Source organism: Diceros bicornis, chromosome 6 (assembly GCF_020826845.1).
Source record: "Diceros bicornis minor isolate mBicDic1 chromosome 6, mDicBic1.mat.cur, whole genome shotgun sequence".
In the NCBI taxonomy this organism is placed as follows: Eukaryota; Metazoa; Chordata; class Mammalia; order Perissodactyla; family Rhinocerotidae; genus Diceros; species Diceros bicornis.
The window spans coordinates 33,077,405-33,091,895 of record NC_080745.1 but is presented as its reverse complement, the minus strand read 5'-3'; the positions used below and the strand labels follow the sequence as shown (position 1 = coordinate 33,091,895).

At 34.8% G+C, this 14,491-nt stretch overlaps 1 protein-coding gene across 4 annotated transcripts in view; it reads right to left on the bottom strand.

Moving 5' to 3' along the window:
• Positions 1 to 14,491, bottom strand: part of PPP3CB (protein phosphatase 3 catalytic subunit beta) — a 43,911-nt gene that overhangs the window by 25,536 nt on the left and 3,884 nt on the right. For all 4 annotated transcript variants that reach the window (XM_058543189.1, XM_058543191.1, XM_058543190.1 and 1 more), the window contains exons 2-8: positions 7,199 to 7,399; positions 6,102 to 6,226; positions 3,325 to 3,436; positions 1,422 to 1,567; positions 1,028 to 1,167; positions 846 to 923; positions 646 to 740 (exon numbers count right to left, since the gene is read on the bottom strand). In XM_058543189.1, coding sequence (XP_058399172.1) covers positions 646 to 740; positions 846 to 923; positions 1,028 to 1,167; positions 1,422 to 1,567; positions 3,325 to 3,436; positions 6,102 to 6,226; positions 7,199 to 7,399 — 897 coding nt within the window. The remainder of the gene's footprint in view (positions 1 to 645; positions 741 to 845; positions 924 to 1,027; positions 1,168 to 1,421; positions 1,568 to 3,324; positions 3,437 to 6,101; positions 6,227 to 7,198; positions 7,400 to 14,491) is intronic.

Here is a 14,491-nt window from a genome sequence, read left to right as displayed (position 1 = left end):
ATTACAGACAGATCAAATTTGGAGGGAAGGAGAGGGAATGGAAACCACTGGAAGAGAAGGTGAAGAAAGCAGTAAAAAGAAAGGAAAGGGAAGAATGTATCCCTGAAAGGAGGTCAGTGAATTAATCAAAGAAGCCTCAACTACAAATCTTCATGGGGCAGTGATAAGACTGTGGAGGTAAAAGTAGGGAAGAAGAAAGGGAAAGAGAACCTAGATCAGTGAACATAAAACAAGAAACATGATAAACTAAACAACTATACAGTGCAAATACATGAAATGGTCAAAGCAGCAGCAGCAGCTTTATGCAAACAAGAAAACATTCTCTCGATTACAAGGGAAAAGATTTAAGAAAGGGGAGTTTGAGAAAATCATGTTTGGTTTTGCTTGATGTACTTAACTCAGAGCATTCTTTTATAAGACAGCTTTTGTGAGTAACAAGTTGTGGAATGGTTACATATGATTTAAGTTTCACATTTTGGATTTTTATTTCTTGTTCTCTCCCCTCCCTTATATCTTATACTTTTTTATAATGAGATTTGGATAGTTACAGTTTCAAACAATGCCCCTTTTCTATTATATTTTTAAAAAAAAAAGTCAATTAAAATGCTAAGTTGTTTAACAATTTTTTTATCAACAACATCTTACCTTTATTATTGTAGACATCTAAGTAATTAGGTGCCGAAAAAATTGTTATTAATGAAGGGAACCCTGTAGTTTGACTTTTTCTGTACATTCTATAGCTGCAAAACAAATAGCTTAATATGCATCGTAAAGCATCAATCATGGTTACTAAGTTTGATTTGTACATAAGGTGTTAATTTGGGTCACGGAAACAGAATTCTTACCCTGCATCTTGAGCTTCATGAGCTCTAATAATCGATAACAAATTATTGTTTTGCAAAAATTCACACACTGCTGGATAGCTGTGGGGGAAAAAGAGTAAATTAAGTAAAAAAGTGGTTTTCTATATGAAGTATATGCTCTTTTAACAACTAAAATGTGATTAATCTTGGATATTTTTCCTTACTTATAAAAATAAGAACATCCTCGAACTGTATTGTGACTAAAATGTTCCTGTGATTTTTCATTTCCAAAATCTTCAGAAGGATCGGACCATAGCAAGTCACACATTGGTCCAAATGCAGGTGGCTCTTTGAATCTATCTAACTGTGAAAGAAAGAAAAGAAAGAAATAACTTGTCAAAATGTGAGAATAGAATGGACATAGGAAAGTGTACCAACTTTAAATACTGTTCATACTACACTGCTGTGAATGGTCAGAAGATATTTCCCTAAAATATCAGTATATTAATTTTTACCATTACCTAATCTTGGCAGTGAAGAGAAGTTTGAAGCTTCTACTCTCTACACAACAAAATACTATAAATAGGAATTAACTTTGGAACTAAAATATATACTCACTCTCCTAATATCATCCAGTGTGTGTATTTCTGGTGAAAGTCCACCATGAACACAAAGAAATTGTTGGTTCAAAAGTGCAGCAAGAGGCAGGCTATCAAAAGCTTCCATACAAGCTTCATAGACTCTTTCTGAATATTTAATTTTACCTGGAAAAATAAAAATTAAACAATTAAAAATTATATTACTAATTGATCATTTTGAAAACATATATATAAAATTGACTATTAAAACTAAGGCAAGAAAATTACAGACACAGAAAACAGCCAAGTAGTAGCCAGGGATTGAGAATGGGTGAAGGAGTAGCTATAAAAAGGCAGCAAGAGGAAATTTATTGGATGATGAAACTTTTCTGTATCATGACTGTGGTAGTGGACAGCTCTATGCATTTGTCAAACTCAGAAATAAACACCATAAAGAGCGAATTTTACTGTATACAATTTTTTTTCAAAAGGCAAGCATCCTTGCTCTATAAGAATCAACAAAGATAAGTAACATTACTGGCTTTATGAAAACAAAATATTTGCTCTCTAAATTTATTTCGGGTATGCAGCAGATAGTATAAAATAGTATAGTAAGGCAAAATTAGAACTATACTTAAAGCTGAAATAGTTTTAATATTCTAGGAGTCAGTAATCACTTCATTATTACAGGCAAGACCACTATATCACCACAAAAAAACTCAACGCCGATTCAATTAAAAAAAAAGAAAGAAAAGAAAATATCTTATTCATATGTCGGAAGAGTAGAGTTCCTCTAATCTACAATGAATGTTTAAAATGGGCAGTGAAGCAGGAAGGCAATAGAACACAAGAAAGACAAAACTCCACCAAATGAAACTCATCTACTTCTAAGGATACATCATATACATTTCTTTGCTCCTTTATATCTTTAAATTCCTGGATATTTTATGTTTTTGGTGGGATTCTGGTGGGTGGTTTATTGATTTATCTAACAGAAAAAAAGAGCTCAGTTCCTATTTCTTTTTAATATTGTAACATTCAAATACGAGAAAATCTATATCCAGCAATCAGAGGTTCTAAACTGGTAGTTTACCAACCGACCCGTTTTCCAGCACTGTGATTGAATAAAAATTTTAATTTGATTGCTTTTAGGTCAAGCATGCACTTTCCAGGTCTCATCTTATATTCATTTAGGTTATCTGCCTGATCCTTGAAGTTATATGAGTTTGCCACCTGTGCCATTACCCATCACTATATTTTTCTCCTTTTACTGGGAATCTTTACTAATATGATCTTTATTGGGTCATGTTTTGAGTCTCAATAATTCTGAAATTATTTCTGTTTTTAGAACTTAACTCTAAGACTTAATACAGTCATGAATATTAACAAGCACACAGCTATGAGGTGTGAAAAAAGGCCAAACACGGCTCTGTATCATATGGTTGCTTATAGCTATTAAGATTACCATTGCTATAATAATTTAAGAGAGAAATGGGATAAATGTAGGTTAAGAATTTCAATTCTTTAATAGTGTGTTTGAAATGATCTGCAATGATGACAGGACGAATAACTTGTTAAGAATCTTCTGGGAATGCCTCAATATTGGGGGACAAAGATCTCCAATGCAATAGCAACAACAATTGTTTTTTCTTTCAGTTTTTATTCTTCCTATTAGAAAAAAAATTTTTAACATTAAAACTATATACAAAACTCAAAGCTGTTCCTAAGTACATCTGTAAAAATCAAACTTAGGAAATATTGAAATGAAAACGTGACTGCCATTAAACATTAGAGAGCTCTTAACAATCTTCCTCAAAGCTTTGTATGTTTGGACATAAAATCTGTTCTTACATGTTGCTCTGCAAAGTCTTCAAACTCCTACTACCCACATCACTCCAAAAGAATACTGAGGAAGTGAAAACATTTCTCATGGCAGTACTCACATTCCTGCTTAAAGGTAAAATATTCAGTAAGGTGTCTGCATTCATGGTTGCCTCTCAGAAGAAATAATGTGCTTGGGTATAGAATCTTCAGGACCCATAAATATAAGACACACTGCAAAAGAAAATGTTTCCATTGAATTTATTTTATCTTTTTGTTTAACTAAGTTGTTTGATCTTTGCTTCTTTTCCTCTAACCCTATTATTCTTACAATCTCTGTTACTCTACCGTCTTTTTCTCTTCATCCCTTACTAAAATATAAGCTCCACGAAATCAAGGACTTTGTCATCTTATTCACTTGGTTCTCCACTCCTCGAAAATTACCTAGCAAATAGTAGAAGAGCAATAACACTTACTGAATGAGTGAGTCAAATAATCTGTTTAATTACTTTAGATTTACAGATTGCTGTGAAAACAATTAGCAGATTGGCCTCCTCCTTAGGTATATCAATAAATAAAATAATGATGTCAAAAATAAAGGCAATTAACATTTATTGAGTACTTACAATGTGTCAAGCGCTATATAGTTAATCCCCCTTATTTATTCCTCAAACAACCCCATGAAGTATGTAATATTATCTCTACTTTACAAATGAGGAAACTGAAGCAAAGAACTTAAGTAAGTTGTCCAATATTACAACACTTGTAAGTAATTAGAGATAGGATTCTGATCCTCTGATCTTAAGCATTAAGCCATACTGCCTCAAGAAGGGAACAGCCATGTTTTACGTTTATTTTGTTGGTTATGACTGCTGCCTTACATAAGGTAAGTGCTTATTATCTAAACTGATTCAAAAAAAGTGCAATTTTTAAAATAAAAAGAATATTAAAACAAACAATCCAGCAGATACTTTTCTCTAAATAGATTTAACATAAGAAACAGACTCACATTTTACTTATTCGGTTAAGAAAAAAGGAGGGACTATTTCACATGGAAATACAAAAAGCAAAAACAAATTTGATTTTTAACAAGTCAAGGTATATTGAAATGTTTATTCACACCTTCATTTTATGTACAAGAGAAAAGTAATTAAACATTAATTATATTTATTAAACTTATTAAATTCTACCTGTCCTTTTTGCTTATTTTGATTCTTTGTTATTTTCCTTTTAGAAGAATAAAATTTTAGTATTGAAAGAGTCGGCTACAAAACACTCCAATACAAGGACATATACACCAACATGCTCAGTTACCAACTAAGCTTCCTAAAATTGTTTATTTTTTGTTTTTGTCAAAGCCCCCAAATGTTTTGTGAAGAAGGGCCATTTTCTGGTTTTCTTGAAGTCTTGAGGGAAAGTTGAGAGGGCTGATGATGAAACTATGAATGGGAGGAAGAACTCCTCAGGATAATAAAATTCCTAAGGGAATCTGGGTGGACAGACCCGTGAACCTCCTTCCCTGCTAGGAATCCTAGCATACCTCAGAAAGGAGGTTCACAACACTGGAGAAGGGGATATAAACAACAGTAACCAGCTAAGCCTTCAATACTGGGAGAGGTGGTTCAAGAGCATAGGCTTGGGGTCAGACTGCTTACTAACAATGCGACCTTGGGCAAGTTACTTAACCTCTCCAGGCCTCAGGTTCCTCATCTACAAAACGGATAAAAAAACAGTACTTACCTCATAATGTTGTTGTGAGGATTAAATTAATCAAGGTGTGTTAAGTGCTTAGAACATGCTTGAAACATATTAAATGCTCAACACAAGTATCTACTGGCAGAGTTTTTACCTAGAAATTTTACCTAGGAATCTGTCCTACAGAAATAACTGGGCAAGTATGCAAAGATGTATAAATAGCACGGCTCATTGAAGCATCATTTGTAATGGCAAAAAACTGGGAACACTTAAGTGTCTAACAATAAAGAATTGATTAAATTAATTGTGGTTTGTTTATTCAATGGAATACAATGCAGCTATCAAAAATAATGCTGTAAGAGAAATTCTTTAATAATTTATTATGACTTTAACTATACAAATAAAGACTATACTTTCTTTTCTCAAAAAAAAAAAAAAAAAAAAAAAAAAAATAATGCTGTAAATTTATATTTACTGACCTGGAAAGACATCACAGTATAAGGATGTATGAAAAAAGCAAGTTACAGAACAATATTATAAGATGGTCCCATTTTCATTTAAAAAAGGAAGAGAGAGAAATGCATATATTAGAAAATACAAATTGTTCTATATTTATCTAATTTAATTATATAATTAGAAAAAGTAAAAGGAGCAAAAAGAACCATCTACTGTTAAGTGATGAGCTACAGGTCATTTTAATGCCTCTTAAGTTTTTTAAAACAAATAGATACTTTCAGAATACACAAAGATTCCATACGATATACTTGGGTCTTAATAGCTACAGAAGGAGGGATAGAAGCACTAGGGTTTAAGCATAAAAGCACTAAATATGCTTTAATCAGAGACAGCTCAATTAATCTTTTGACACATGGGTTAATGCCTTTAGGGGCAAGAGAGATAAATAGCACTAGCTCCTTAGGGCCACTAGATAACAAAGCAATGAAGACCCCTTGGTTTGCTTATAATTTTCACTGGGAAAAATGGCAATTCTAATTATATAAACAGAGTAATACAAGAAAAATTAATAGAATAGTTTCAAAGACAGAAGAGGAATAAATAGTAGCTTTACTTAAAAACTTCAGAATATGCAGAGTATTAAAAAGAACCCAATATACATACTTTAAGGAACTTATTTTACTAGAAATTAATGGAAATCATATGATAATACTTAAAAGCAAATCAAATGACAGTATATGATTATTACCTCTATACTAAAATAACCTCTGTCCACATAATCACCAAGAAAAAGGTATCGTGTATTAGCAGGTGATCCTCCTACTTCAAAAAGTTTCATCAGATCAAAAAATTGGCCATGGATGTCACCACACACTGAAACAAGAAAATTATTAGATATGAAAAAAAAAACTTCTAAAATAATAAATTTTACTTAAATTCTAATTTCTTTTACATAAGAGAGAGTGTAAGTTCTATCAAGAAATGTCTGAGAAGGCAGTTGTCTATGAAGAGTCATGATAGGGATGATGTGTACCCAAGTGTTCATGTGCTCAAGATTTAGAACAAGATATAATAAAAAATAATGAAACTTGTAGTCAGTGACAAAATTTTCATCTACATTTATAAAGCTCCTCTTTAGGAAGCCAAGCATGCGTGTCTTAGGATGACAAAATGGTAACGGTGGCAGTAAAATCTCCATTCTAACTCAATACTTTCTGTTCACGTGTGTGTGTGCGCGCGCGCACGTGTGTGCGTAAGATTAGCCCTGAGCTAACATCTGTTGCCAATCCTCCTCTTTCTGCTGAGGAAGACTGGCCTTGGGCTAACATCCGTGCCCATCTTCCTCTACTTGATATGTGAGATGCCTGCCACAGCATGGCTTCATAAGCGGTGCATAGGTCTGCACCTGGGATCCGAACCGGGGAACCCCAGGCCCCCGAAGCAGAGTATGCAAACTTAACCACTATGCCACCAGGCCAGCCCCTTCTGTTGACTTTTAAATGATCATCTTTGGTATCTGATATGACATTGAGGTATTTGCCCCTAATGATGGAAAGCAAAGTAAATAAGTAAGTGTTGAATCAAACTGAATTGTGGCCAACACAACTGATGAAACCTTCACAAAAGCATATTAGACTAACTTCTGCACTCAGATTATTTAAGATCAAGTTTATTCACTGAAAACAGGCAAAAACTGAAAAAAACTACAGAAAATAATTTGGAAATTCAAGATAATGTCCATGTAATATTAATTTACTATACAATATGATTGAAAACAGCTTCATATCCAGGCAACTAAATAATGGCGTAATAAAAAAATAATATCCAAAACATAAATAGGTGTACCTGTAATTGGAGCTTCTACTTCTATCATGGTTTTCTCCCTCCGAAGGATGGCAGCACCCTCATTGATAATTCTAAGTGCAATTTCTTCATCTACCCGACCTTCTTTTACTAAGTGGTTCTTCAGAACATCAACCCTGGGTATCCCATCCATATCAAATACTTCTTCAGACGTCAAGCGATGTGTTGGGGGGAAAGGTACAGCTGCAATTTTTTTTTAATTAATAAAAGAAATCACTATTAATACATTAACATAAAAACTAATCAATGAACCTAGGTAAATAAGAGTAAAAACTGAACAAATGGAGTTTTTGTTCTTCATTTATTGGATAGAGGAGTTAATTTTTAACAAGTTTTTTTTTTAAGTAATCAAATTATACTTCTTTTTATTAATCTATATATAACAGTCTTTTGTTGAGACTTATTAGAGAAACGAATTGTCTCACAAAATTAAAAGTTCTTTCAAAATAACTAAAGCATTTTTCTTTAAGCCAAAACATTTTTTGGCAGAACTCTTGAAACATTATACTCTTCACCTTAAACGAAGTACAATAAATATAACTTAATACCACATAAGGCTGAGCAGAAAGAAATCCCAAATATAAGGTGATCCACCACGTTCCTAATAAGAATATAAAAACAATGTTTTCTGGCCAAATTGAACAGAAACTTTTAGGGATATAGATAAAACAGCCAAATGCTTACTTATGAAATTTAAATTAATTTAGATGCATATACAGATTTAAAATAATATTAATAAATCATGACAATTTTAAATATTGCTTTTTCTCCTACCTTCATGTTTCATAAAACATTTTCATTCAAAATCTTTATGCATATCTTCAACATCAGTGTATTCCTTATCATAAAAGTCACTTTTTGAGTCATCTAACACATTTCTCAAAAGCAAATCATCTTCACTTCCATTTAAGTTGTTTGAGATACAGCACTCTTTGAATACATGTAAAACGCTATCACTGTAAATTTATCCTAAGCCACAGCTCCCATCTGTCTAACTACTGAAATAGTGGGCCTTTATACTCCTGTAGTATATATTTATGAATTCCACAAGTAATCACCAACAGCACTATTTTAAACTGATGTTTGTTAAAACGGAATGGAAAACAGGAAGGTCTATTTTCAATGGTGTCTAGCACAATTTTGAGGTCATATACCTAGGAAAAATGACTATGTATCTGTCAAATTTATTTTATTCCTTTTTTACTGAATCCAACAAGTGACCTCTTTAAGCATTCAAAATCAGCTTGGATTGAAGTAGTTTTAGGCTCTTTACCAAATAGTACTTTGTTTTTCAAAATAAGATGGCAAGAGAGAAATTTATAGTAAGTCTACATACAGACTCAAATGTAAGGCAGCTCCCTCTTTTCTCTATAAAATTGTTTTAGAAAAAACTCACTTTCTATTCAGGCATACAGTATATAGTATTTTCTGGATGTTTCAGGGTGATCACTGTGATTACCAACTATTATATAGAAGACTGGAAATGTACAGGACCAAATGCTTCTTCACATTTCAACTTAAAGTAATTCAGAACAGGGGGCTGGATTAGAATTATATCAATTACCTAAGAAAGAATAATAAATAACCACGTTCTTGTAACAGGAAAAAAAAATAGGAAGAACTCAATCCTTTACAAGTGAGATAAGAACTAAGGCAGAGGGATGGCAGCAATTTCTAAAAGACTTTGAAATCACCAATCCCTCTTGCTTTCTTCTTTTTTTGATACTTAGTAAAACAAAACTTGAACTTGCTTCTTTTCCCTTCATTAGAACACATTTATGCCATTACTTTTTACTACATCTAGAATAAGGCATTAAAATACAGTTTGTTCTCCCAAACACAGTATGTCTAGATTGTAATAAAATAAAAGCCTCTGTTAAAGTATGTTTTTCTCCAAAGATTAAACAAACCATTATACATGCTATAACCAAATTTGCCTCCATCAGTAAACCAATTGTTTAAAAACTACAGAATTTAATAACTTATTACTAAGTAAATTACAAGTTACTTTGGGGACATCATAAAAATAAGAAGTTTAAATATCTCTTAAATACAAATTTCTGAGATCAAGTGGAATCATGCTTTTCTCATCAGGCCAAGAGAATTTTTTCATTACTCAAGAAAAGAGATATTGTTTAAGACGCTGCACTCTAGATTATGTACACTTCCTAATAATCAACAACATAATTCCACTAATGATTGAATTTTGTTCAAAATACAAGAACTTCCTAAAAACCCATGTGGAAGATTACCGCCTATCTCCTCCCACTCAGCCAGTCACCAGTGATACTGCATGTTTTCACACATATTTTGAATGCTCCACTGCAAGCCACACCGAGGTATTGCCCCCTCTTTGACCAAGAGCCGGAATGTCTTTTTTCATCTGGAAAAAAATATAAACTGCCTCCATGCCCATGGGTAAGTTATCTATAGACTTATGCTTTTCTACTTCTTTTTCAACTCAAGGAATACTTTTACATTTCAAGACCAGCTGGGATACTTTTTAAGGAATGGGTACAGGTTGAAGGGTGAAGAAATGCCACCAGAGATAAAAGTAGATGGAAACTATAGAAGATCAGTGTTCTAACAACACAACACTGAAAGTGGAGAATAGGAAGTTTCAAAAGAATACGTTTTACTATATCAGTAAATAAGAAAATAAGAGGGAAAAGGCATGTGTTCTTTGACAGCTGGACAAAAGTGATCTGACCAGGCAAAAGAAAACTGACCAAATAGCATTTGGCCTAATAGGGGGTTAATTATTGATCCTGTTGGTCAATAGAGGGTTAAATTTTTTTCATCAAAACTTAATATTCTCAGCTACTACTTTGTTTTGCAACTCCTAAGACATTTTAAAGCATTTCCATCTATTTTCAGGTTTTTTAAAGGTTTTCTTTTTTATTTCCAATTCATCTTCAGCCAATTATTCCTGCTCTTCTAGGGTTTTCTTCCTATACATCATTTCTTATTATTTTCAGACTATTTTTCCTTCTCTTCTATATTTGTAATAGGGAAAACCCAGAACATAAATGTATGTAAATGTGGGTCAGCCCCGTGGCTTAGCGGTTAAGTGCGTGCGCTCCGCTGCTGGTGGCCCGGGTTCGGATCCCGGGTGCGCACCGACACACCACTTCTCCGGCCATGCTGAGGCCGCGTCCCACATACAGCAACTAGAAGGATGTGCAGCTATGACATACAACTATCTACTTGGGCTTTGAGAGAAAAAATAAATAAATAAAATTAAAAAAAAAAAGAACAGTTTAAAAAAATAAAATAAAAAAATAAATGTATGTAAATGTAATGCAAATGGTCAGCAACTGAAATGGCTAAAATGGAGGATTGACTGGCACAACCTAAAGAGCTACAAAATCACCTCAAATCACGAAGTTTCCAACACGAGAAAACTTGATTTGGTAGTATTCATTTTGACCAAACTGTTTTGTTGAAAATTTTCCTTTAACCCAAATTTTGGCATGAAGGGCATATCTGTATAGTAATCAATAACATTCACAAGGTATTTTCATTCAGGTTTAATGCATGGTGGCTAAAAAACAAGGCCTAAAAAAAGTTTTTATTTGTGAGGTTGGAAAAATAAACTAGGGACACAGCTTGATCAGGGACGGGGGGAGGGGCAGAGATCTTACTTTTTCTATTACTGGGTAAGGAATTCTGGGAATTAAATAATCCTGGTTCCCCAACTCTAAGCAAAGGCTGCAAACTATTAACCCCATGAGGCCTCCAACACCAACTGAGGTGCAGCCTGTGCCAAATGAACAACTTTACTCCAAAGTATCATTCAGATGCCTGTGCTTCTCATCACTGCCATACTGGCAACTGTCCAAAATAAAGTCCCTCCTGTCATCTATACTTCTGAATTTTTCTTTTTATTTCTTTTACTCACACCATGCCATCCTCTGGCTGTTGTCCCTCCCAATCCTTTTCATTGAGGCCTCCAGAACTTCCATGATAAAATTAAACAAAAAAAAAATCCACCCCTCTCCCCCACACACACACTTTAGCTCTTCACAGAATGCCGTCTTCATCTCTCTAGCTTAAGTAGACCTTAGCTCCCCTGAAGGACACTTCTCAAATACTTTTTTCAAAGTGGACGCAGCTCATTTTTCCACACTCCACTACTCCCAGCAGAGAAGGCTTTAGTCTTCTTTTAGTTCCCCATTACCACTTCCAACATAATCATTCCACTAATGAAAAAAATGCCCCCTCCTTTGAGGTCCCTGCCATCTACTAAACTTCTAGTCATCTCTCACATGAAACTCAGGTGCCTGGCTTGCAAGACTTCTCCAATTCTTGGATGAGTTAGCTTCTAAACCTGGGTACTAAGTACAAAATCATCAAAATGGCCCAGTGCTACTACAAATTCATGATCTCCAACTTAGTTGGTCATTGGCACTTCCCAGCAATCCTATTAAATATTCTAGTCTGTGCCCTCTCCCAGTCTCCTCAGTGGAAATTTCAAATGGTCACCTCTTTCTTGAGCCCTTCACTCACTTTATCTCTTACTCAGTAATCAACTTTGCATCTAACTTCAGAGAAAATAGAGGCCTTCAGACCAAACTTCACTTTCTTGCCCCTCCCCATCCACATCTATGCTAATATCCATCTTTACATTTCCTCCTATCTCAGGGAAGAGGTATTCTTCCTATCCAAAACTAAACATTCTGTGCTCTGAATCCCACTCCCCCAACCTCTTAACTTCAATCACCCTCCCCACCCCACCATGGCCCTATTCTGTTTCTTCTGCCTCTGATTCTCCATTGGGTCTTTCCTTTGAGCAAGTAAACATACCTAAGTATCTACGATCTTAAAAACAACCTAAACAAGTAACTCTCTTACTCCTCATCCCTGTTTCTGCCACACATATCCCTTACTTTGACAACTAAGCTTCTTCAAAGAGTAATCTACAATGGATATCTTCATTTTCTCATTTTTTGTCTATTTTCCTCAATCCCTTTATCGGGCTTCTGCTCTATTCCTCCACTTTATAACTCTCTCCTCTCTTGGGTTCTTGAAATCACTCATCTGGTTTTCTCTTACTTCTCTGGTCATACCTGATTGGCCTATTTCCACGGACTTCTAGTCCTTTTCCTGATCCTTAAATGTGCGTGTCCTAGGATTCTGTTCTTGCCCTCCTACCACACTACTCTGAATTAGTGATCTCACTCATACCCACAGCTTCAACTAAAATCTACATTTTGAGGACTCCCACATATGTAGATTGCTCAGTCCAGACCCCACCCCTAAACTCCAGATCCTCATTAAATTATCAAGTATCTCCATTTGGATGGTCCACAGATATTTCAAACTTAATATGTCCAAAATTTAATGTATGATCTTCCCCTCTAAACCATTACCAATACAGTTACCCATCTGGGAATTATCCTAGAAGTCTCTTTCTTCCTCACCCTATAGGGCCAATAGGTCCTAAATAATTCTCTGATCTGTTTTTGTCCCTTTGGTCCTGAGATACCGAATAAGGATTTTTTTTTTCCTAAAATTTTTACAATCTTTTAAATTTTTCCCATGCTCTACAATACTCAGAATACTCTTTCTAAAATTCAAATCTCAACATTATCCTTTTTCAAGACTGACCTCATTTTTATATAAAATCTAAATTCTTTATCTTAACATGGCATACAAGATCCCTTGTGATCTGACCCTTGCCTACATTTCCAACCCTCATCTTTTGCCACTGCCCCACATTCCAGACACATCCTATACTCCAGACACTTTATTTTCATTTTTTAAATTACATCACTTTTCAAAATCTCTGTACTTTGCACACCCTATTGTTTGGGGGTACACTACTCCCATCTTTTGCCTAACTACTTCTTGTTCTTAAGCCTCATTTCAGTGTTCCAATTCTTGAAAACTTTTCCTGATGTCCCCAGACTAGGTTAATGATGCCCCCTCCTTTGTGGTCCCATAGCATTGCATATGATACACAGGTATATCATGGCACTTACCAACTGCACTGTAAATATCCGTCTCCCCCACAAGCTTATGAGCTCCTTGAAGGGAGGGGGCTATTTCTTTAATCTCTACATACCCAGTGATTAGAACATAGGTACTAATGAATGTTTACTGAATTAATAATATATTAGTTATAGGGGCCGGCCCCGTGGCTTAGCAGTTAAGTGCGTGCGCTCCGCTACTGGCGGCCCGGGTTCGGATCCCGGGCGCGCACTGACACACCGCTTCTCCGGCCATACTGAGGCCGCGTCCCACATACCGCAACTAGAAGGATGTACAACTATGACATACTATCTACTGGGGCTTTGGGGGGGAAAAAAATATATATATATATATTAGTTATAGTTTCTAAAATACTTGTATATCTTGACACTAATTTATGTAGCAATGACAATATATTTAGACAATATATTTCTGGAGAAATCCTACTCATCCTTCAAGGCCCACCTCAAAACATAATCCTCTCAGTGATGCTTTCTCTCCAAGTAAGATAGTTAATTCCTTCTTTATAGCTCCAATAACACTTTGTACCTAACTCAATATACTATTTATTTGCAATGTCTCCCGCACTAAACTGCTAGCACTCCAAGAGAATCTACGTTACTTGACATATCTAACTCAATTCTGTATCCCCAATGCTTAGTATAACACCTGGTACAAAGCAGGTACTTAATAAATGTTGCACAAACAAATGTTCCCAATCCTCTGCCTATTTGAATCCTACCCATCCTTCAAGGCCTCTTTCCTCCTACACAAACCCTTGCTAGACCATTCCAGTCCAGAGTCATCACTACCTCCTTTGAACCCAAACAACTCATTGGCTCTGCCAATTATCTGGCAATTATTAATTACACCCATCCTTATGACATATATAATTAACTTTTAATAAGTACTTATTTCCCCAAGGACCAAGAGTGTATTTTATCTTTTATAAAGTCTGTTGTCTCCCTACAGTTTTTAGCATACAGCAGGCACTTAATAAATATTTACTATTTGATTACTTTGATGTTCCAAAATAAACTGTACACACCATACAAAAATGCCCAATTAGCTTCAGCTTATTTCATCTCTGTGTATAAACATTTTTATAATGAAATGAAGTCATATAATCGGCACTAAAACACACCTCATTTAATAAACTAAGGTTCTTTTCACCAAACTTTTCCTTACAACTCTTGCCAATTCATTCAATAGCTCTGGAACCTGAAGCTTTTGCCTCCCTACTGAGGAGCTGCATTTCCTCCTTGGCATTTTCTTTCTAACATGACTTGTTACCAGCGTTCT